Below are 21,440 nucleotides of genomic sequence, written 5' to 3'. Positions count from 1 at the left end.
CTCTGTGTCCAGATTTCCTCTCCTTGTAAGGACACCTATCAGATTGGATTAGGGCCACCCCAACAGTCTGATTTCAACTTGATTAACCTCTTCCAAAGTCCTGTCCCCAAATACAAGTCACATTCCAAGGTGCTGGTGGTTAGGACTTAGGACTTCAGCAGATGAATCTTGATGGGCACAATTCAACTCATAACACAACAAAAACCACTATTTTACTTGAGGAAAAATAATAGGTGGTCTGAATAAGTGGGTCTAGAAATTGCCTCAAGCAAACAGCCAAAGCCCCATCTTCATTCAGCACCCTGATAAACAGGTGTGAAAAAATGAGGAAAACACAGGATTAGGAGCCTGGGTTCAAATCCAGCATGCCAACCTCAGGTAAGAGGCTTACTGATGCCAAAGCAACTCGGACGAGACAGTGATAGCAGCCCCCCTCAGGAGGGACGGTGATGGCAGGGCAGCCGTGAGAGAGGAGATGGTTCTCAGGCAGTGCCGGCCCCTACACTGGCTCACAAGACCATCAGCACATTACTAGCAGCCACACTGAACACAACTAGTTGAGTGAATTTGTGTAGCATCATCTCCCATGAGACTGATGTTGGCCTTTACGTTGTGCTTTTGGCCATCAATAAATGCTTCTGATAATAGTCCCCCTGACTCTTCAGTTCTGCCCCCCTGGTGTCAGTTTGGGTCCTAGCGCCTTTCCTTATATTATACTCTGAGCCCGTGTACACTTGAGAAGATGCCCTCTAAGTGGCCTGAGCTAAGATGACCTGAGAATTTGTGGTAGGTCTGCAGCTCTGAGGCCTCTTAATTCCAGTCTACTCCACCACCCTCTTCACCCATTCAGTCCTCTCCTTATTTTTCTCTCTCTGTTTTTAATGGAGGCAAAATTCTCATCACATAAAATTTACCATTTTCGTTCTTCAAAAAATTAAAAATAGAATTCCCATATGATCCAGCAATTTCTCTTCCAGGTAGATATCAAAAGAATTGAAAGCAGGATCTCAAAGAGATACTTGAACACACACGGTTGCAGTGGCATTATTTGCAACAGCCAAAAGGTGGAAGCAACCCAAGTGTTCATTGAAATTTGGTTGAATAAACTGTATGTGGTGCATCCACACAACGGAATATGAGTCATCCTTAAAAAGGAAGGAAATTCCGACACATGCTACAATGTGGATGAACCTTGAGGACATTATGCTAAGTGAAATAAGCCCGTTTTTAAAAATGACAAATAACAATATATGGTTACACTTCTGTGAGGTACCTAGAGTAATTAGGTTCATAGAAACAGAAAGAATGGTGGGTGCCAGAGGGTGGGGGAGGGAGGGAATAGAGAGTGACTGTTTAACGGGGGCAGTTTCGAATATGCAAGGTGAAAAGAATTCTAGAAGTTGATTGTGCAGCAGTGTGAACATACTTAACCATACTGAGCTGTATGTTCAGATGGCCACTTTTATTTTATCATAATTAAAATTTTCAAAACTTGCCACGTGTTTTTCAGAATGAAGCAATCGTTAAGTAATAAAAAACAAACCATCTTAAGGTGAAGACTCAATGACATTTTGTGCATTCACATTGTGGAGGGACCCCCGCCTCCCTGCAGTTTCTCAGCTTGTAATTTGATGAACGGCAGCAAAGGTTTTGTGGGAGCTCTTCCCGTCGGCCCGCTCTCTGGTGATCACACTGCCCACGGCTTCACTGTCCCTGCTCCCCTGCCTGCCACGTTGGTGTCCCAAGCTCAGGTGGTCACTGTGGTCTCTTCTCTTGGGCTCTCCCAACGGCTTCCAAATCAGGTTCCTGTCCCCCCAGATGAGCCTAGCCACCTGTCACAACTCCCTGAAAGCCATCACCGCCATCAGTGCTGGAAGCCGGAACCCTTGCATTCATTCATGACGTGCTTCCCCGCTGTGACCAGTCCGTCGGCAGTGTCTGTGTTTTGCTTCCACAGTGCTCCTCAGTTTCCTCTGCCTCTTAACCCCCCATTCAGTCTGCTGTCTCTGCTCCCTGGGACTGCAGCCGCAGGCTCTCCATGGACCCTGACATCTGTTTCTGCCCCACTCACGCATTTCCCACAGGGTGATTTATTTGATATAAACAAATATGATGATAGCTCTCTGCCACCCAGCTACCCGTGGTTTTTGTTATGGGTTGAATTGTGCTCCGGAAAAGGTGTGTTCAAATCCTAACCCCTTGCACCTGTGAGTGTGACCTTATTTGAGAACGGGGCCCTAGCAAATGTCATCAAGATGTACGTTAAGGGAGTTCATATGGGTGTAGGGGCGGCCCTCCATCCTGTGTGACTGGTGTCTCTGTAAGAGAAGAGACGCAGACACACGCAGCAGGGAGCCAGCCAAGTGAAGACAGGCAGAGATAGGAGCAACCCCGCCGTAAGCCGAGGAACGCCTGGGATTGCCAGCGCCGTCGGAAGACTGGAGAGAAGCGTGACCGTTTTCTCCCTCAGAGCCTCAGAAACCACCTTGCCGCCCCTTGATCTTTGCCTCCAGAATTAGCAGGGAGTAAAAGTCTGTGGTCCTAAGCCTCCCAGCTCATAGGCCTTTGTTTCGACAGCCCTAAGAAACTCTTGCGTCCACAGAGCCTGTGCCGGCCGTCTGCTGCCCTTGGGACAAGGATGCTTTCCAGCCTGGCCCTGGCGCCTGCTGGGCTCCTTGTAGGTGCCCAACCAGACCTGTCAGGAGTCTCCCGGCCCAGGGGCCCTGCCCGTCACCTGGGACCCTTACTCCAGCATGAGCCCTGACCTAGTGGTCCCCTCGGATCTCTGCTGAAGGCCCTTAGGACTGCCCTCCCTCTCCTCAAACCCAGCACCCCCCCTGGGGACCCAACATCCTGCAGAACCCAGGCACCTTCCGATGACACATTTACTGATGCAGCCATTCACCTGGCAGCCGGGCGTCCAGGAGGCAGGGGTCTGATGGCTTTGCCCACCACTGTGTCCCTAGCTGCCAGCAGTGCCTGGGGCCCAGAAGGCCAATCGTTACCTCAAGGAACGAGGGAGGGAGACCCTGATTCATGTAAAGTAGGTTTGCAACACTACAGGACAAAGAGCTGTGGTTACTGAAAGTGCAGCATCCCCTGCTTGCCCCTTCCTGTCCACATGCGGTGGGCTTGGCATCTCAGTCCTAATGGGGCGGGGGGGGATTGGGAGGGGGACTTAAAAGATTTTTGTCTATATTTTCAGGTTCACTACAATGTTGGCAAAAATCTGGCAGATAAAGGCAATCAGACAGCCGCCATCAGATATTACCGGGAGGCTGTGAGGTACTGCAACGTCTTGTCTGGTTTATATTTATATATATGTGCCTTGTTTAAACTTTCTATGGTTAAAAACCTGTGCCCTTAAAAACCCTAAATTTAAGATATCTTTGCCAATTCCTGAGAGTTTTAGTGAAAACTACAGAGCATTAACAAAGGGCTTGGTTTGTCTCCCCATTTCAAGATTAAATCCCAAGTATGTCCATGCCATGAATAATCTTGGGAACATCCTAAAAGAAAGGAATGAGCTACAGGAGGCGGAAGGGCTGCTGTCTTTGGCTGTACAAATTCAGTAAGCATGGTTTTTATAATTACGTTAGTGGCAAAGAGATGAGCTCTTGCATTCTGAGATCTAAGCCTTTCTTTTCCTTACTTATCTTTTTTAAAAATGCACCTCCAGGCCGGACTTTGCTGCTGCGTGGATGAATTTAGGCATAGTTCAGAATAGCCTGAAACGGTTCGAAGCCGCCGAGCAAAGTTACCGGACAGCAATCAAACACAGAAGGAAATACCCGGATTGTTACTACAACCTCGGGCGTTTGGTAAGTGTAAGGTGCCCTGTGGCTGCAGAAGAAAAGCTTGTTTTTCCCCCTTATTTATGATAAAACAACAGTGGTAGTACCCGTTCTCACATGATACATCTTACACAGTTCTGTCACATATGTTTATCTCCAATGAAAGCAGCTATTTGATTTCCTTATATGTAACTTTTTAAGCTCTAAGTCGAAAGCTTCAATTTGAAATAGCCAAGTTAAAGCGATCACAAAGGCAACAGGTTAAGCAAAGAATAAATTGTAATTTTTAAAGTCCCTTGTGCCCTGTAAAACCGTACTCCAAAGGAACACTTTCTGATAAACATCAGTTTCTCTGTTCTTAGAACAGAAATGAAAACAGAATTTTTAAAAACCCCGTGATGTGATTTCTGAACGTCCATCTTCTTCCTCCGGGGCAGCTCTCTCCATCTCCAGGTCGTGCTCTGGTAACTGGTCTCACTGTAAAGGAAAGCTCAGGGGGTACAGGATTTATCTGAAAGGGCTTTGACGTTATTTGATGGAAAGAGAAAATAATGTGTTCCTAAGTGACTTTCTTTTTTTAGTTGTTGACATAATATTTATAAAGATTGGGTTGCTTTTTCTTTTTAAATAGTTTATTTCTTTATTCAAATAATAACAGCAGTAGCTGATCAATAAGTTCAATAATCTCAAAATCTGAAAACATTTTAATACATGATGACACAGTAGATTCTGTCATCATTTCTGAAGAGCCTCTGTGAGGGTACACAGCTTAATCACTTAAAGCTCTGGTTTTTCTCAATAAAAAAAAGAACCACACACACCAAAAAAAAAAAAAAATGTTAATGATGAGGGGTGATGGACGTGGTAACTAAACGTACTGAGGTGATCATTTCACAATATATGCATGGATCACATCATCACGTTGTACACCTTAAATTTACATATGTTACATGCCAGTTGTATCCCAGTAAAGCTGGAGGGAGAAAAGACTTATTTACAAATAGCAAAATTCCTTAAACAAGAATGATTATATTCTCCTTTCAATTAACCCTCTAATTTGATTTCAAGAAAATAAATACATGTGTTCATAATATACTTAGTTGAATTAAATTGTTTAAGGAGAACCTTTTTGCTCATTTTGGCCAACCTGGAAAAAATGTTTAGTGATGTGATTTTAAGAGAAGTGTACATAATAATTTTCCAGATTGTATGCAGCCTGGCCCCATGGGTAGGATTGCATCAAAGTCATTTTAAAGAGGTGTCTGTTTATCCTCATTTTAAAGCCCCAAAGCCTCTTGGTCTCATGGATTCCTTGTGTTATCAAAAGCAGAGGTTCCCCAAACTGGTTGTGCATCCAAGGCATCCCCCTCCATCTCGGGTTTAGGGAATGAAAAGCTCCAATAGAGGATCTGCATTTATAAAAACAACCCAACAAAATCCCCTGGTGCTGCCAATACCCTGTTTTTAGCCCTGCATTTGGGAAGCAGATCTGCCTAAGCACTGAGCAGAAATACTGACCAGGTCGGAGCAGGAGAGGAGACTGGGGAGAGCAACCTAGAAAACATGAACTGCTTGAAGTTTATTAAAAGTCCAGTTTTGGTTTATACCCTGATGGGAATGCATTTCGCCTACACTGCTTTGTGTTTGGACTGGGTACCCTGACTGTGAGTTGTGGAGGCATGTTTTATAAATGGAAGAAACAAGGTGGCAGGAACATGTGGCCAATGATGATGGAGTTTTTCGTCCCCCACCCGCCCAAGGCACTTTAAATGGGCAGGTACTGTTTCTGTTGTAAATTTTAAAGTGATGTGGTTTGCATGTTATTATTAAAAATATAGAAAACATGTTTGATTTATGATGTATCCTAGGATGATACCATACTGTATACTTCAGTGTAGGAAAGAGAAATTATTTTTTCCTGGTCACAGAGGGAAGGTGACAGTAGTGTGACTGAATCCAGGCAACAGCAAATGTGTGAACAGGAACACTGATAGCGAGATATTCCTGTTGTCTCCAGAGCCACTGACCTTGCATGCATTTCTGTTTTATGTTTTAAAATCGTGTGCCTTATGGTCGGTCTAATTGCACACATTGATGTTAAAATAGCTTTCTCTGTGAAACCTGGAGATTGGAGGAGAGCTAAGACTGTTCTAGTGATAAGCTGTTGTGGAAGAGGAAAAACGTTTGTCCTCTACCTTTCTAGGTTCTCTGACTGGGGTCCCACAAATTACACTGACCAAAGACAGATTAGCAAGAGAAAAAGAGTTTATTACCACGTGCCTTGTGCATATATATGGAAGAAACTCAGTGATGAGTAACTCAAAGGAATGGTTAGAACTTGGGCTTATATAGCATCTTAACAAGGAATAATAAACTTGTAGAGAAGTGATAAGACAAAGAAAGAGGCTTTAGGCTTCCAAATACTGTAAGAAGGAAACATACGGAGGAAAATAATGAAGTGATACTCGTTTGTGTTGGTCCTTCTTCTGTGTGGCCGTAAAACTTCCCCTGGAAAGGGGATTTATGGCAGTTGTCATTTCTCTTTTTCTGCTTTTAGTCCAATAAGGGGAGCTCCAGAAAAGCTTCTTTCTGCCTCTGTTGAATCTCAACTGCCTTCAGTGCAATAATCCCTATGCCAAAATGGTATTCTTGGGGTGGCATGTTATAATCTTTTGCATTGTTCTCTGGGTGGGGGTCAGTAAGACAGTGAAACTTCACCATGATGATATAAAGACCAAAAAAATTCAATCACACACAAAGTAGGGTGGATCCTTGCAAAGTTAGTGAAGTAAGAATGGGGGGTGGGAGCCAATTGAGAATTATCTGAATGCTTGCATTGAGATCAGTGTTTCTATTTACTACGCCTGTCACACTAGCACTTGGGTGACATATTCTGCTTGATATCCATGTGAATTCTTTCTTTTTCAAAGAGAAAAGGAGGTAGCCTTTTAGGTTATTGTTTGCAAGGTGAATACATCTGCCTTCAGCTTTCTGGGCTTTTTATTCTTTAAGGGTCTAATACTTGGCAGTCTTCTTCCTTCCCTAGTAGCTTCTTGTCACTGCAATTCCTTGGGGTTTGGAAAATGAGAATTTATGCTAAATAAGCTCTCTGTAAGAGTTATATCCGAAGAAGGGAAGACAGAATATAAAATACAGGATTTTATCATGTGCTCTAGTCCTTGAAATTCATTCCCACTTCCCTGTAGATTGACTGAAGTACTCAACACACTGAGGCCTTGTAGCACTCTTTCTATGAATTGTTTACTAATTATACTGCCGTGAAATGATCGTCCTGAGCTCCCTTCTGCCAACTCTTCTTGCTTATTTAAAGATTTTGCTCTCCATTGTTGTTTAGTTACCCAGCTTTTGCCTGCCTGACAGCTTAAAAGCATTAAGAGCTTCATCTTTAACAGCTCAACCAACACATTTATACATTGGCAAATGAGAGGAACTTTAATAACTTAGAAGTTTGGTGTGTTTTTTTTAATCCTCCTTAGCTACTCTTTAGTAATGGGAGACAGAAATGTGTTTTGATTTCTGGGCCCAGATAAGAAGGGAATATAATGCAGTTCCCTTGTGAAATAGGAAATCAAGAAGAACCCTCAAATACAGGAAATGTATTTGAGACATATTATTGATATTGGAGAATTAGAGTGATAGTCCTGGAGATAGTACCAGAGACAATTCATCATCTGGTATTGGTATCAGTCAGGATCCTTTCAGGAAAACAGAAATCGTGCTAAGTTTTTTAAATAGAGAAGATTCAGTACAGGCAATTGGTTGGTTATTGGAAGGCTGGAAGAGCAAAATTGGAAAAGTGGTATCAATTCGGAGAATAAAGGGGAACCCTGTAATAGGTTGCAAAAACAAACAGGAAGTGGTACCATCAGAATTGAAGAGCTCAGAGAAGGGGTCAGCATCTCAGGTGGTACCATAACCTCAAGAGCTGAGGTCATGAAGGAAGGACCCCTGCTCCCAGCCCCAGGACTGTGGAGGATGGGATGCAGCCGCCTCAGAGACACTGCCAGCAAGTGGAAGGAGAGAGTGCGAGGTTGAGGGAAGGGTTGCTCCCCACCCGCCGATGGTCACCTGTGACTCAGCAGGAACCTAACCAGGAACCAAGTGGCAAAGAACCCTGGGAAATGTATTTTGCAGAGTAGAGAAGGCCGGATGTAGGGCTGGGAGGTAAATAACGTGCCCATTACCTGTCTGCTTTCTGGAGGGGCAGTTCTTGCTAACTCTCCGTTCTCTCTGCTTCCTTTAAAGTGCTTGTTCACACTGTAGAGATGCTATGAGAAATGTAGAGGCCGAGACAAAATAAATTTTACCTGATTCATTCTATTGTTATTTTTCAATAAATGGTAATAATAATAATGGTAATAAGTTATAAAGTATATGAAGAATTTTGTTGTTGTTTAAATGAAGTTGCTTTGGTTTTCCTGAGAGTGTTAGAATGTCTCCACAGATTTTGTTCAAGTGACTCAAATGCATGTCACTTGCTAGAGAGAATTGATAAATCAATGATATATCAAATATAGATAATTAAGTGTTGCTATAATTGAGCAGCCTACATTATTTTAAGATTTTTGAGCTTTTCGTGTCACTTTCTTATTTAAGGGATAAAATACTATAACTTGAGTTTCTGAGTCTCATGGGAAATTCTGACAACATCTTTAGCAAATGGATATTCATAAGTTTCTTAATTCATTAAGCCTTTCTTTTTCTTACATAACATGCCCCCTATTTGCTCTGTGGGTCATAGGGCAAGTCAAAATGTTTCTGTTGTCTAATGAAATATAGACCTAACAGTAAGTAAGTCAATAGCCTTAAACTCTGATACATTGTTACCATTTGTACCTTTTGCCAAGTTAAAGAAACCAAGTTCATTCAGATGAGATGTGCATTTGCATTCAGATGAGATGTGCATTTGAACCAAGTTAAAGAGGGCAAGGGGGTCACCTACTAAAAAATTCATCACTGTCTCCCTCGACATGCTTTTATTAACTGCAGATTGAGAACCAGCCATTTTGTATTCCATCACTGGTGTTAACATGCCCTCTCAAAACAAAGCAACAGGTAATTCCTTCCGAAAGGAGATAGACAGGCTCCGAACTCCGAGGGCTTTTACATTACTGCATAGGACTTTTCCAAAGAGCTTACTGAGTATAAATGGCACACTCACTGTTTTATAGTAAGCTTGTGTGTAGGTAGGAAGAGGCTAGGAGACCATTCTTCACAAGGTGAATTTGACACAGGCAGCTTTTCATCATATTAAATACTTTACCCTTTTAAATAACACCTTTTCAGATGTGGTACATACACACAATGAAATATTATTCAGCCATAAGAAGAAAACAAATCCTACTATTTGCAACAACATGGATGGAGCTAGAGGGTACTATGCTCAGTGAAATAAGGCAGGCAAAGAAAGACAAGGAACCAGTAATTCTACTCATTTGTGGAGTGTAGCAACAAAGCAAAACTGAAGGAACAAAACAGCAGCAGACTCACAGACTCCAAGAGGGAACTAGTGGTTACCAAAAGGGAGGGGTTGGGAAGGAGGGAGAAGGGGATTAAGAGGTATTATGATTAGCACACATAATGTAGGGGGGTCATGGGAAAGGCAGTATAGCACAGAGAAGACAAGTAATGACTCTGTAGCATCTTACTACACTGATGGACAGTGACCACAATGGGGTATGGGGAGGACTTGATAATATGGGTGAATGTAGTAACCACAATGTTGCTCATGTGAAACCTTCCTAAGATTGTATATCAATGATATCTTAAATAAATAAATAAATAACACCTTTTCAAAGATGGACTGTGTGAAATCTTTCTAAAAAAGACCAATGATTAGGTTTTTTTGCTCACCTTTCATTAGTAATCTGACATATGATTTGACACCTGGAGTCACTAAATGATGGGTTTTACTTAAGAGCTTGTATCTGGGAAACTCGATTACCTGGTTCTGATTTGTGCTCTACCATTTCTAGACCTGTAACTTATGGCAACTTACTTAACTTTTCTCTGCCTCAGTTGGTTCATCTGTAAAATGGGGGTAGTTCTCTACTTCATTGAGACTGAGGATTCCATGAGTTAATATGAAAAATTAGAAGCTCAGCAATACAAGTCAGGCTTTTTTATAGTAATGTTTTAGTAACGGGAGGTAGGCTTTGTTTGGTTTGGCATTTGGTTTCCTTAGAGAAAGAAAGTAAAAAGATCAGAATATTGATTTTGGGGGGCCCATGCTTTATTTTCAGTACGCAGATCTAAATCGTCATGTGGATGCGTTGAATGCGTGGAGAAATGCGACCGTGCTGAAACCAGAGCACAGTCTGGCTTGGAACAACATGATCATACTCCTCGACAATACAGGTACAGACAGGTGAATAAGGGGAGTCAGACGAGACTGCTCCGTGCCACAGTGCCATTGAGAAATTAGGAAATATAGATGGCTGTGCTTTTTTTCCCTAGTGTTAAAGTTTACAAAATTTAATATGGGGTGGATATTTTACATGACAAAAATGTCTATTCTAGAAAATAGCTTCCTTTGACATTTTGGAATGTGCATGTTTGGGGGAAATGACATTTCAGTTAGATTAGTTTGAGTTATGGGGGAAGATGTATGCTAATACCTCATTTCTTCTGGGGCCTGTTATCCAGCAATGCCCATGATCTGGGATGCTCGAGGTACCCAGAGGGCAGCAAGAATGGCTCTGGGCTTAAGAAATGCTAGGTCCTAGTGCTCTAAAGGTCATGGCTGTGCTTACAGGAGCTGTCCTCACACTTAACATTCAGGCTATGGATTCCTGTTTTAGAGGAAATGCTAGCAGCTTCATGGCCTGTTTTTCAGTCCGTAGCAGGCTCAGCCAAATAGGTGTTATTCTGCTCCCCTACTTTTAAAAAGCCAAGAATCCTGTAAGAAATGATCATTTTACCTTGGCAGAATTTAAAACTAGTACGCCATGTAAGCAGTGTGGAGAAGAGATAAAAACACATGTTTCTAATGAAAGTATGGAATGTATATGTCAACAGGATAAATATTCTGTCATTAAAATGTTACTGTGGATACTCTGCTTCTGCAGACTTGTTTTCTCCAACTTAGGTATAACTGGGATCTGGGGAAAAATTAAAACTAGGTTTTATGTGCTTTTACAGAATTTAATCAAAAGTTGCTTGTATATTATATCAGTATTGTGTTGGACTATAGTGGCTTTGCAACTGGCAGGATCATTTGTGTGTGTGTGTATGTGCGTGTGTGTGACACATTCTACGCAGATTTTCTTAAGTCATTTATTCATAATCATTGTGTATAGTGCATATAAGCCCTATTAACTAGAGAGACTGAAATACTAGTACACTTTAAACTGTTTTCTGTTTTTCCATTTTTTACTCCCAGGCAATCTGGCCCAGGCTGAAGCAGTTGGAAGAGAGGCACTGGAATTAATACCTAATGACCACTCGCTGATGTTCTCCTTGGCAAACGTACTGGGCAAGTCCCAGAAATACAAGGTGTGTAAACTGCAGGCCTTGATTTCTTGCAGTTAATGTCAGCACCTGACAGGAGCTGTAAATGTCACTTCTGCCCAGTTAAATTCGGAAGCAGCCAAAACACTGGGACTGGGGCAGCAGTGCTGTGTGGTCAGCTTGCTTCTTGGAGAAGTTGCCCAAAAGGTGGATTTGTGGGGCCGAACTCCATATCCTTCCTTATCAGAATTCACCACCAGTGTTCCAACCTGGAGAGGGGAGGAGACGCCCAAAGGGACAGTCACAGCTTGCGCCAGCCAAGATCCCCAGGCCCTGGTGCGAAGCTGTTCAGTCCGTCCCTTGCCCATGGGCAGAGCTCTGGGTTATTTGTGGGTCTGTCTCCTGCACAGGAAAGATAACGGCCTGTGGAAAATGCAGGACTAGTTCTTGCTGCTTCCAGCTGTTCCCTCATCTGGAGTTAGGTTATAGGTCATCTTCCAAGCCCTAGAGGTGTCTGACCGACGGAAACCACAGGGTATCTGGTCCGGGTGCTACGTGGGCTCCCAGGATGGGCCAGGACTAGACTGTGAGTCAGAAGGTGCATAACTCCCTGTCTGTTGAAGGGGACTCTGTGCTTCTCGTACCGGTGACCTCAGACTGTGATTTTGAATATCAGAATCAGCGAAGGAGTGTTAGAATACAGGTGCCCAGATTGCTCCCCGCCAGAGATGCTGTCCCCCTCAGCGGGTAAGGTCAGGAATATGCATTGTTCACAGCATCCGGGTTTCTAACATAGATGTACAAGAAACACATCAGTGACTTAGTCCTTTAGTGACAGAAATATTTTCTTGCAGTATCAGCATCTGTGTCTGCCTTGGATCACGAGGCCTAAAGTTAGCGATGAACTCCTATTTGTCTTGTGTTATTTATCTTTTCTATTCTGTTCATTAGATACCATTATCAGTATAATTTTCTCTAACAACAGTGAGATATTTTGTGTGTGTCTTCTCATTTTTGGATATCAGGAAGTTTAATAGCTTCAGTATACATGTTAACATTTCTAGATTTTGCTCCAGAGATGACTCTTCTAGGGAGTTAGTGTTATTTTTTATAGGTCTCCTTGTGTAGCATAGGGAAAGGAGGTGAGGAGTGTGGATTTCTCTTCTGAGGACCTGCCCAACCTGAGCTGGGCTGTGTGTGTCAAGTGAGAAGCTACAGTGAGTTTTCTTCAAAAAGTGGCTTATTTATAATCATTGCATTGATTTTTCTACCATCCCATAGCCTATCTGGAATTATATTAAAGTGACGGAACCCGGGGTTTATTTGGCTTCTAGTTCCCATTGTTCTTTTTTTCCCAGATAAAGTAGAGAATACCCTGTAGAGCAGAATAGAGAAGTGGGTTGCCCGTACTCCACACATTTTGCATCCTACTTGTCTAGGCCAGGGCTCTGAGCCTAAGATAAGGCAATAGAAAATGAACTCCGAAATAAGCAATCTCCTATGAGCTCTTCAGGAGGGACGTGATGTTATTCCCCAAACCATGGTGTCAGCCACCAAGTGCTTGCTTAATATATATTTTTTTTATTTATTTATTTATTTTTTAACTCAGAATTTGGAATTTTAAACAACTGTAGATTTTTCTCTCATAATGCAAAAGTGGTGCCTGTTGCTATGGGTCTGCTTCTCACAGCCTGTCCTTGCAGAGCCCTGGGTGGAGTGCTCTGGAGAGGTGGCACTGTGGTGGTGACTTGCAGGGGTAGGATGAGCTGACTCTCCGGGCCGGCCATCATCCTCTCTAGGACAGGTGTCTCCTATCCATAGCCGACTTCCTCCTAAGCATTGCTGTTTTATATTATCATTACCTTTCGGTGAATCTCTTTAGTGAGCCTGGAGGCTTCTTGAGGTCAGAGTCCTGAGACCCATTCGGATATCTATCTGCATGTGTCCAGCGTGCTCATGGGCATTTTACTAAGTGCCCAGCTAGTAGCTCTGAAGTGGCTGGATGCATCCCACCGTTGGCTCTAAAGCATTCAGGCTTCCAGAATCCCTTTGGAGACTTTGATGTGTGGAGTGAGGGTTTTCATGGTGTCTGTGTGATGAGGGCCACCTTGTCATCCGAGCAGCCCTTTGACCTACAGCTCGGTCACTCATCACTCCTAGCTCAGTGTATCCAGCTGGAAAATGGAGATGGCAATATGCAAGCATGCACAGCAATGTAATTTATAATTGTGAAATTATTTTATTTGTATATGTAAACACAACAGTAATTTTAGTTTGGTGATCATTAAATGAAACTCTTAAGGATCATTAAAACCTATTTGAATTTTTATTTCTTATTGCCATTTAGTTCCCAGTTTGCACTAATGGCAGAGCAGAATATAGAGTAATATTTTTCAGTGCTTCAAATGTTGCCTTTCATGCTGATTCCTCTTCCTGTATTGCCTGTTCTGCCGGCCCTGGAGTCTAAGAGCAGATTGCATTTGTAGAGCGGTTTCCCCAGCACCACACATTTACCCCATACCTTCATTAGTATTTTTTTCCACATCTAAAATGACTTGTCTTCTTTACCTGTTATCTTTCTTTAACTAGATCTTTAGCACAGTTCAGTGTATTTAAAGTTGGGAACATATATCATTACTACAAATAGGAGGTAACTGAAAACAATAATCTTACTAAATCTCAGGGACATACGGTTTCTGGCCAAGGCTCTGAGCCTGAGCGTTGCCCTCTCCGAGCTTCAGAGGGAGATTGGCAGGTATTAGAGGGGGTGACCCACAGGCCACCACCAAGCAGAGACTTCTGTCAGGACCACACCAGAAGAAAGGAGGACAAATTGAAGAGAGAATGACTGCCTTCCTGGGTGATTCGTGGTTTCAACTTCCTGTCGGACCACCCACGCCGCCTCACCTAGTTGGAGCGGTCTCCAGGGGAGGAGGGGGGGTCCCTTGTCCTCACTGTACTCGGCTAGGTTGCTGCCCTGGCGATGCCACGGTCCCACCGGCCAGCGTGGCCAAAACGACTGCCGCCTGGCCAGACCTCTCGCCTGACATGAAGACCCTCTCCTGTTCTCTGCAAGGCCTTTCCCTCCCACGTGTCGCACTGCACCTCTGTCAAGTACATTTTCTCTTTATACTTCAAAATATAACATTATTTTCTCTTTCTGTTGACAAAAAAATCCCCCATGTTTAATGTGAATTTGTTTCTTAGCATAAATCAGCTCACTACCTAGTCTTTAGGCATTTCTGCAACTCCACAGAAGATCTGTTTATAAACAGTTTCTTGCTCTCCGGAACAGGCCATTAGAAAGCCTGATTTAAGAGGAGAGCATTTCCTGGGCTTTGAATACCTACAGACATTTGTTCTAGAGAGGCCTCCAGCAGGCCCTGCCTCCAGGGCCCCGGAGCAGTCCCAAGTGCCACACACACGCATCCTCTTGGGGCTGCCCCTCTGTCACCACACAGTGTGCCTGACCCCCTCTCACTTCGCCCACACACTCGCTTTCCTCCTGACACACTTCTTCCATCAATGTGCCATCATTTCTTGTCTTCCAGGCTTGGAAACCATCTCCTTTTTCCATTACCTGGTTCATCCTCGACCCCATTCCCTCCCATGTGCCTTCTCGTGCCCTCCCCTCACCCGGGGTTCACGCCCTGCCTTGGCAGGGACAGCAGCCCCCTGCACACACAGCCTGAACACCACCACGTCCTCCACACCTGACTCTGACCCCACGTCATCCTGCGTGGTGCCCACACTCCTGAGCCTTTGAGAAATTAAATTAATCAAGAAATGAACCTTGCACCCTCTAGAGAACTCCTTCCTGCCCTGCTCTTTTCTGTACATCACGTCTCTAGCCAACACTGCTTCATTTGCATGGAGAGGAGCAGTTTAAAGTAGATTCAGATTCCCTGGCCTTCCTATTTCTCCAATTTTAGGTTGAATGGAAATGTTTGAAAATCATCAGGAACAGCACAGCTACTTCGAAACCACTACAAATCAATACAATCCACTTAAGTTTTTTTTATCCAGCATACCTAACACGGTCAGAAAATCTTAGACCTCCTTGAAGGAGTTTCACTACTGAAACTTGGCATGTAGGCGGGCTGCCGTTGAACTGAGTTGTGAAAGTGACGTTTGCTGAAGTCGTGTGTGTTATCCTCATCCTTAGTCGGTCCCTCTCCAGTGACATTTCTAAAATACAATTATTTCTCTGCCAGCTTTATCTAAAAGGTTGTGGTTCAGAGAGACTTGCCCAAATGCCCAGCCTGTTTCTCAGAGTACCACAGGCCATCATAGGGCAAGGAAACGGGTCTTCCTATACTTTATAAAATGCATGATACTCAGTGTAAAAATGTACCTGGAAAAACTCCCATAGGGCACAGATAGAAGGAGCAAACCTGTCCCCAAGCCACAAACTTCAGTTGTTTAAGCTGAGCACGTGATACTCATTAAAGAGTGCTTGGCCCTTGAGGAACACGGATGTGGATGGCGTGAATGGCTGCATGTCAGTGAGAACAGTCAGGTGTCTGTATTTCCCAGCATCCTGATAGAAAGGGACCAGCCAGGCAGCCATGGGCCATAACGATGAGGTAAGAAAACACTTGGCCGTGCTTAGTGACCCAGCTGGAAGTGAGTACTATCTGGGGGAAATGCGAGGCCACACACGAGCCAGTTCACGCGCACTGGGCGTGTTGGCCACGGTCATGTACAGTACTGCAGCAGCTGAGAGGACAGGTGACTGTCTGTGCCCTCACTTTCCTTCCTCATTTTTTCCAGCGGAAGGGGCTGCTTCTGGGTTGCCGAGGGGATTGTGAGTTCTTGGGGGAGGTTAGCTAGGCCCCAACCCTATCTTAGGGAATCCTGGAAATTAGTTTCTGATGCTGACAGAAAATGACCATTTCTGGGATGTCCTCAATAGCCCGACCCTTTCCTGATCTTTTGACCCTCCGCTGTGCCCTGTTGCTTGAAGTTGCAGAATTCCACCTGCTTCAGGGAGGCAGGTGGCAGAGCTCGGTAGCATATCCGCCCTCTCTCTGCAACTGATCACTTTTTCCCATTGCTTTCCACTGCCCCTCACCCCCTGACCATGCCTGTCACCTTTGCCCTGTCACATGCTGCCCCAGTCCCCTTCAGCGCTCCTTGGGAGGGTGTGGCCCTGCTGGGCTTTTCAGTATTTCTGGGAAAAGGATGTGGTGGTAGGAAATGCGGATGTAACGTTTGAAGACCGTAAGCGGAAATGACTGCAGGTCACCTTGGCATCGTGTGTAGTACCTTATTTATTATGTATTTCATTCCTTAGGAATCCGAAGCTTTATTCCTCAAAGCCATTAAAGCTCATCCCAATGCTGCAAGTTACCATGGCAATTTGGGTAAGGAAACTCTTCAGTTGGAGTTGTATTGAAATCCTATGTAATTTTAATGAAATGGGTGCATTTCTGCAAAGTCAATGTCGGGAGAGTAGTTTTTTCAAATCTAGCTTGTACTGGCCTCTGTAATCTGGTCCTAAAATGTGGGTTTTTTAAAGAAATCATTACATTGACAAGGCAGTTTAATGATAGTGCTGTTTGTAACTCTTAACTGTATTACCAAAACAACCCCCAGAATTCCCCACTCAATGTGTCACCCCCTTACGATAAACTCAGATTTTCTTTCTTTGTATGAAGGATCCTAGGATGTTAAATGAGGTCCTTTGGAAGTTTGCAGTCTCATTTCAGTACCTTTCCCTGCTTCCGTTGTAGATCTTCTGTTACAACCTGGCTCCTTTGTGTTCTTATGTTCTCTTATGCCATGGCTAAAAATGCATTTACTATTATTTATCCCCTAGAATTCTTTGCTTCCAATTTTAGGTCTCAATAATTAAGACTTGTAGAGCATAGCATGTTGATGTTTAAAATGCTCAGTCATGTGAATTTTTCACCAAATCTGTTCCCTATAGACTCCATAGCTTCTTATCATGAAAGTCATGAAGCATTAGTGGTTGCTCTTAAGCCCATGTAGAAAGTTAGTTTTACTTACAAAATCACCATACAAATCAGAGGCTTTACCATTCTAATAGTCAGATTTACTTTAACTATCATTTCATGGTCAGAGCTTGATGTTAGAGCCCTTCTTTCCAGGTAGTAAAAGATAAGGTATTATTTTGCCAAGAGGTGCAGAGGAATCTTTATTTAAAGTCAACGCTGTACTTCTGCCTAAGTCAGGGCTCTAAGCAGTGCGGGAGCCCAGGCCTACCCCGGCTTCCTGGATATTTCCTGGCAGCACTGGGAAACTTTATGCAGTCTTCCCTTTACTTCTTTATGCAACAGCATCGCTGTAGAAAGGTGGATCATGTCCAGTGATATGAAGAACTCCAGGAATAACTGGAGGTGGTTAACAATCACCAGGGAGTGTGGTTACAGTAAACAGTTTGCAGTACAAACGATGTTATTTTAAACAATTTTTGAAAACTGCAGAGATTCTATACTATTTCTTTGTACAAATGTTGGGAATACTGCAAGTTACTCAGAAACATTTCCAATGAGATTCATCTCTTGCTATTACAGCTGTGCTTTATCATCGCTGGGGACATCTAGACTTGGCCAAAAAACACTATGAGATCTCCCTGCAGCTCGACCCCACTGCATCGGGGACCAAGGAGAATTATGGTCTTCTAAGAAGAAAGTTAGAACAAATGCAGAAGAAAGATGTTTGACCCTTTTTCCTTCATTTTTTGAGTCTGTGTGCATGTCATATCCTAGTATCATGTGGTTATGTTTAACCATTTAAAAGTCTTAATGTTTATTTGATTCCACTCTTTTTCTATGAAAACTAAGACATGCAAAAAGATTATAGCACCAGCAACACAGTCTTGAATGCTTGATGTGGTTTTTGCATTGAAATTGTATTTTTTCAGATAACTCACATGTGCATTCTAAATCCCCACAATGAAGTCTTTTTTAAATAAGAAGAAGAAGAGAAAAAGATGATACAGAGCGACTTGCCACAAATTAGATGTGCATTTGGGATGTGAGAGGTGTTGTGTAAAGACTAGCGCTATTAAACGTCAGTTGTGAACCACAGTGACAAACTGACTCCTACAATTTATATAAATATTGAATGTGTCTGTATATTAGAATTTTTATTTAATGACAAGAAAGAGTAAAAATTAAGATTTTTGGTTTTGTCTTCTTTTTTTAAACAATATCCTGTGAAACTTCATCTATCAGGAAATATATTTATTTGTACTTTTACGTTTTGAACAGGGCAAATAATGGGGTAAGGAATGGAAATTTTAACATCAGTATATTTATTTTATTTCCCCCCCATAGGAAGAAATTCACTGCTGCAATATTTCTTGGGTTCTCCAACTTGTGCAGTTTTATAACATAGCAAATTATGTAGTATTCCACATAAACCATCACTATTAATAGAAAATTCAAGCCATGCTTTAGGCAAAAGCAGGCAGCCTGATGTCTTTGTATTTTTTTTATTAGTATTAAGAGGGCTACATATTGATGTACATTGTTTTTTATGTCTGACTATAAAGGAGTTTTCCATTTGGCTTAACAGAACTACAATCACTTACTATATCCGGAAAGTGCAAGAGGTCAAATTTCCCTCAAATGGAGCCACATTGGAGAGCTTGTGGGTTTTTTTTAAATTGGATTTTTTTAAATTTGAGCAGAATAATCATGTTTGTTTCATTCTTCTACATCTGCAGTTAATGATTTATGCAATCTCTGTTCTTATGCAGTAAAATTATCACACAAACTGGCATAAAAATGCTGTATCACCTTCTTAATGGATGATTTTCAAGTGAGTGAACTTTGTGTCTTCCTTTCCCTTAAACTGAAATCAAAGTGACCAATTCAGCCTTTCTAGTATGTGGCTTCTGTTTGGTTTTAGGGACATTTAAAAGAATTGTACTGTCGAATTATGCAGGTTTAGAGAATGGGATGAATAGATCTCACATTGAGATAAATTTGATTCTCTACACTCACTATTTTGAGGGCAGATCTACACAGAGTTGTAAATCAGTAATTGTACCATAAGATGGTTGAAGTACATCAGAAAAGAAAGGGCTGTTAGTTGACATACATCAGAAAAGAAAGTGCTATATTTCAAATATGTCCTAAATAGTCTCAAAATAACAGTTAACAATTTACAGATCTCTTAGGGGCAGGAGCTGTCTTCTCATTTATGTTCCCACAGTGCGTAACTTGGCAGATGCACTGTGTGCTTTTCTTTTTTTTTTGAGCAAATTTCTTTAGAATGGTACTTGTCTTTTAAGAGTAAAGAAAAAACATTTCTTGTAAAAGCCCCTTTACGATTTGTTTTTTTTTCTACTGATACTAAAACTTAAGTGTCAAATCAAGACGTGCAAATCTGGGACCCCTGCCTACAGAAGGGATCCCCTAAGTTTTCACTGCTTCCGTCTCAGGGTTTCCATTGCAGCTGTCTTCTTTCCAGAGAAAACAGTCCTTAACTTGGGGATACTTGGGGAGGTCTCTGCAGATCTGGGAGGCACGCCATGCTGCTACTCTTCCTCCCTCGTCCTTCTTGAGGTAGCCACTCATTATCTCTTGGGTTTCTTTCCTGACAAGGTGGATGTGGAAGGCTGTCCCAGTCCCCCCTTATTTGGTATCTGTCTTATTTTAATGTTTTTATTTCTTACCACAGTAGTGAGTAGGGCAGGGGTGTCAAAATGAACATGAGGGGAGTTACCAGTTTAAGAAATGTGAGAGTGGGTCATCACCCTTCACCTCCTGACAGCGTCCTGAAACCCCTGGGCGGATTGGGGTTGTATTTTGTTTGTTTGCTAGGTTTACTCCCTGTTTAGGTGCAGTATTACATTTACTTCTTAAAAATGTCATCCTGGAGACATTGGCTATTATGCCTTGAGGGAGCTCTTTGGGGTTCTGATTCGATCATATTTCTTAAGCATGGCATTTACATTTTATTTCAAACTATGGACTGAAAATATCATCCAGAATAGAAAACCAAGCTCCTCAGCAAAGCATTGGGCATCTATGTCCATATTCATATCCATCAGCTCGGACTTTGGGGTGAGAAAACATCAATTTGGATCCTGGATCTCCCACTGTGATGTCATAGGGAAGTCACTTAGCACCGTTTTTAGTCCCTGCTAAGACCACCCCCAGAGTAACAAGGTGCTTGGCCAGTAGTTCCTCAACAAATGACAGATTGGATTTTTGGAGGAGGATGTCGATTTTGCAGTAGACAGATTTGACCTTAATCGTATTCACTGTATTCACTCTCTCATTCATTCAACAAGTACAAGGCCTACTCTGTGTCAGATCCTGTCTTGGGCACTGAGATACATGGGTGAGTGCAAGTGCCTTTACACAGCGGGTAGTGCATCAAGAGGCAATAATTATCAGATAGTCATATGATTAATAACAACTGGGAGACAATCTAGCCTGAAGAGTCAGGAAAGGGATTCCTGAGAAGGTGACTTTGGAACTGAGATTTGAAAGGCAGAGAAGACAATTGCTTTAAGCCAATAGTTCTCAACCAGGGGAGATTATGCCCACCAAGGGACAGTTGGCAATGCCTGGAGATACTTTCGTTGTCACATCTGATTGGGGGAGAGGGGTGCTACTGTACCCCCCAACAAAAAAATGATCTGGCCCAAAATGTCGGTGCCTAGGTTGGGAAAATGCAGAAGAAACCACACATGCAAAGGTCCTGCGGTGAGAAAGCTCATGTGGTTGGTGAAACAAAGTCTAAGGAGAAGGAGGAGAAACACTGATGGAGTTGGTAAATGTGCCTAGAGCCAGGTTATGCCAGGGTTGCAGACCAGTCTTTAACCATAGAAGGATTCAAAGAAGGGATGAGGGGGACATGATCACATTTCTGTTTTGAAAAGATTACTTTGGCTGTTGATGGGGAAGAAATCAGAGGGAGGTAAAGAAGACATGAGCAAACCAGTGAAGAGACCATTGCACGTGGCCAAGGTGGGGAGGCTTGGTGTGGCCAAGTGGCTGTGAAGCTGGAGGGATGTGGACCGACCTGAGAGGTATCAATGGGTGATGGACAGGAAGTGGATTGGTGGGGGAATGAGAAGTGTTAAGGTTCATCATACAGTTAAGTACAGACAGAAGCCATTGCGAGGAAGAGGCTGCCTATAAGCTCCAGAGAGTGTAACATCCTAGAGAAGAAAGGAGTCAGGTGGAGATT

General features: G+C 42.8%; 1 protein-coding gene across 3 annotated transcripts in view; it reads left to right on the top strand.

Annotated features, from left to right (window-relative positions):
* TMTC4 (transmembrane O-mannosyltransferase targeting cadherins 4) overlaps nt 1-18,416 on the top strand; it is a 58,593-nt gene extending 40,177 nt beyond the window's left edge. For 2 of the 3 annotated variants that reach the window (XM_036893669.2, XM_057494401.1), the window contains exons 12-18: nt 3,206-3,285; nt 3,464-3,571; nt 3,680-3,821; nt 10,058-10,172; nt 11,197-11,309; nt 16,561-16,630; nt 17,804-18,416. In XM_036893669.2, the coding sequence (XP_036749564.2) occupies nt 3,206-3,285; nt 3,464-3,571; nt 3,680-3,821; nt 10,058-10,172; nt 11,197-11,309; nt 16,561-16,630; nt 17,804-17,952 (777 nt within the window). In that variant the 3' untranslated portion in view covers nt 17,953-18,416. The remainder of the gene's footprint in view (nt 1-3,205; nt 3,286-3,463; nt 3,572-3,679; nt 3,822-10,057; nt 10,173-11,196; nt 11,310-16,560; nt 16,631-17,803) is intronic. The other variant, XM_057494402.1, reaches the window with a different exon arrangement.
* The last annotated feature ends 3,024 nt before the right edge of the window (nt 18,417-21,440 follow it).

This window comes from Manis pentadactyla, chromosome 17 (assembly GCF_030020395.1).
Source record: "Manis pentadactyla isolate mManPen7 chromosome 17, mManPen7.hap1, whole genome shotgun sequence".
Classification (NCBI taxonomy): Eukaryota; Metazoa; Chordata; class Mammalia; order Pholidota; family Manidae; genus Manis; species Manis pentadactyla.
Note: the sequence above shows the minus strand (reverse complement) of the source record. Positions and strands in the feature narration are given on the sequence as shown.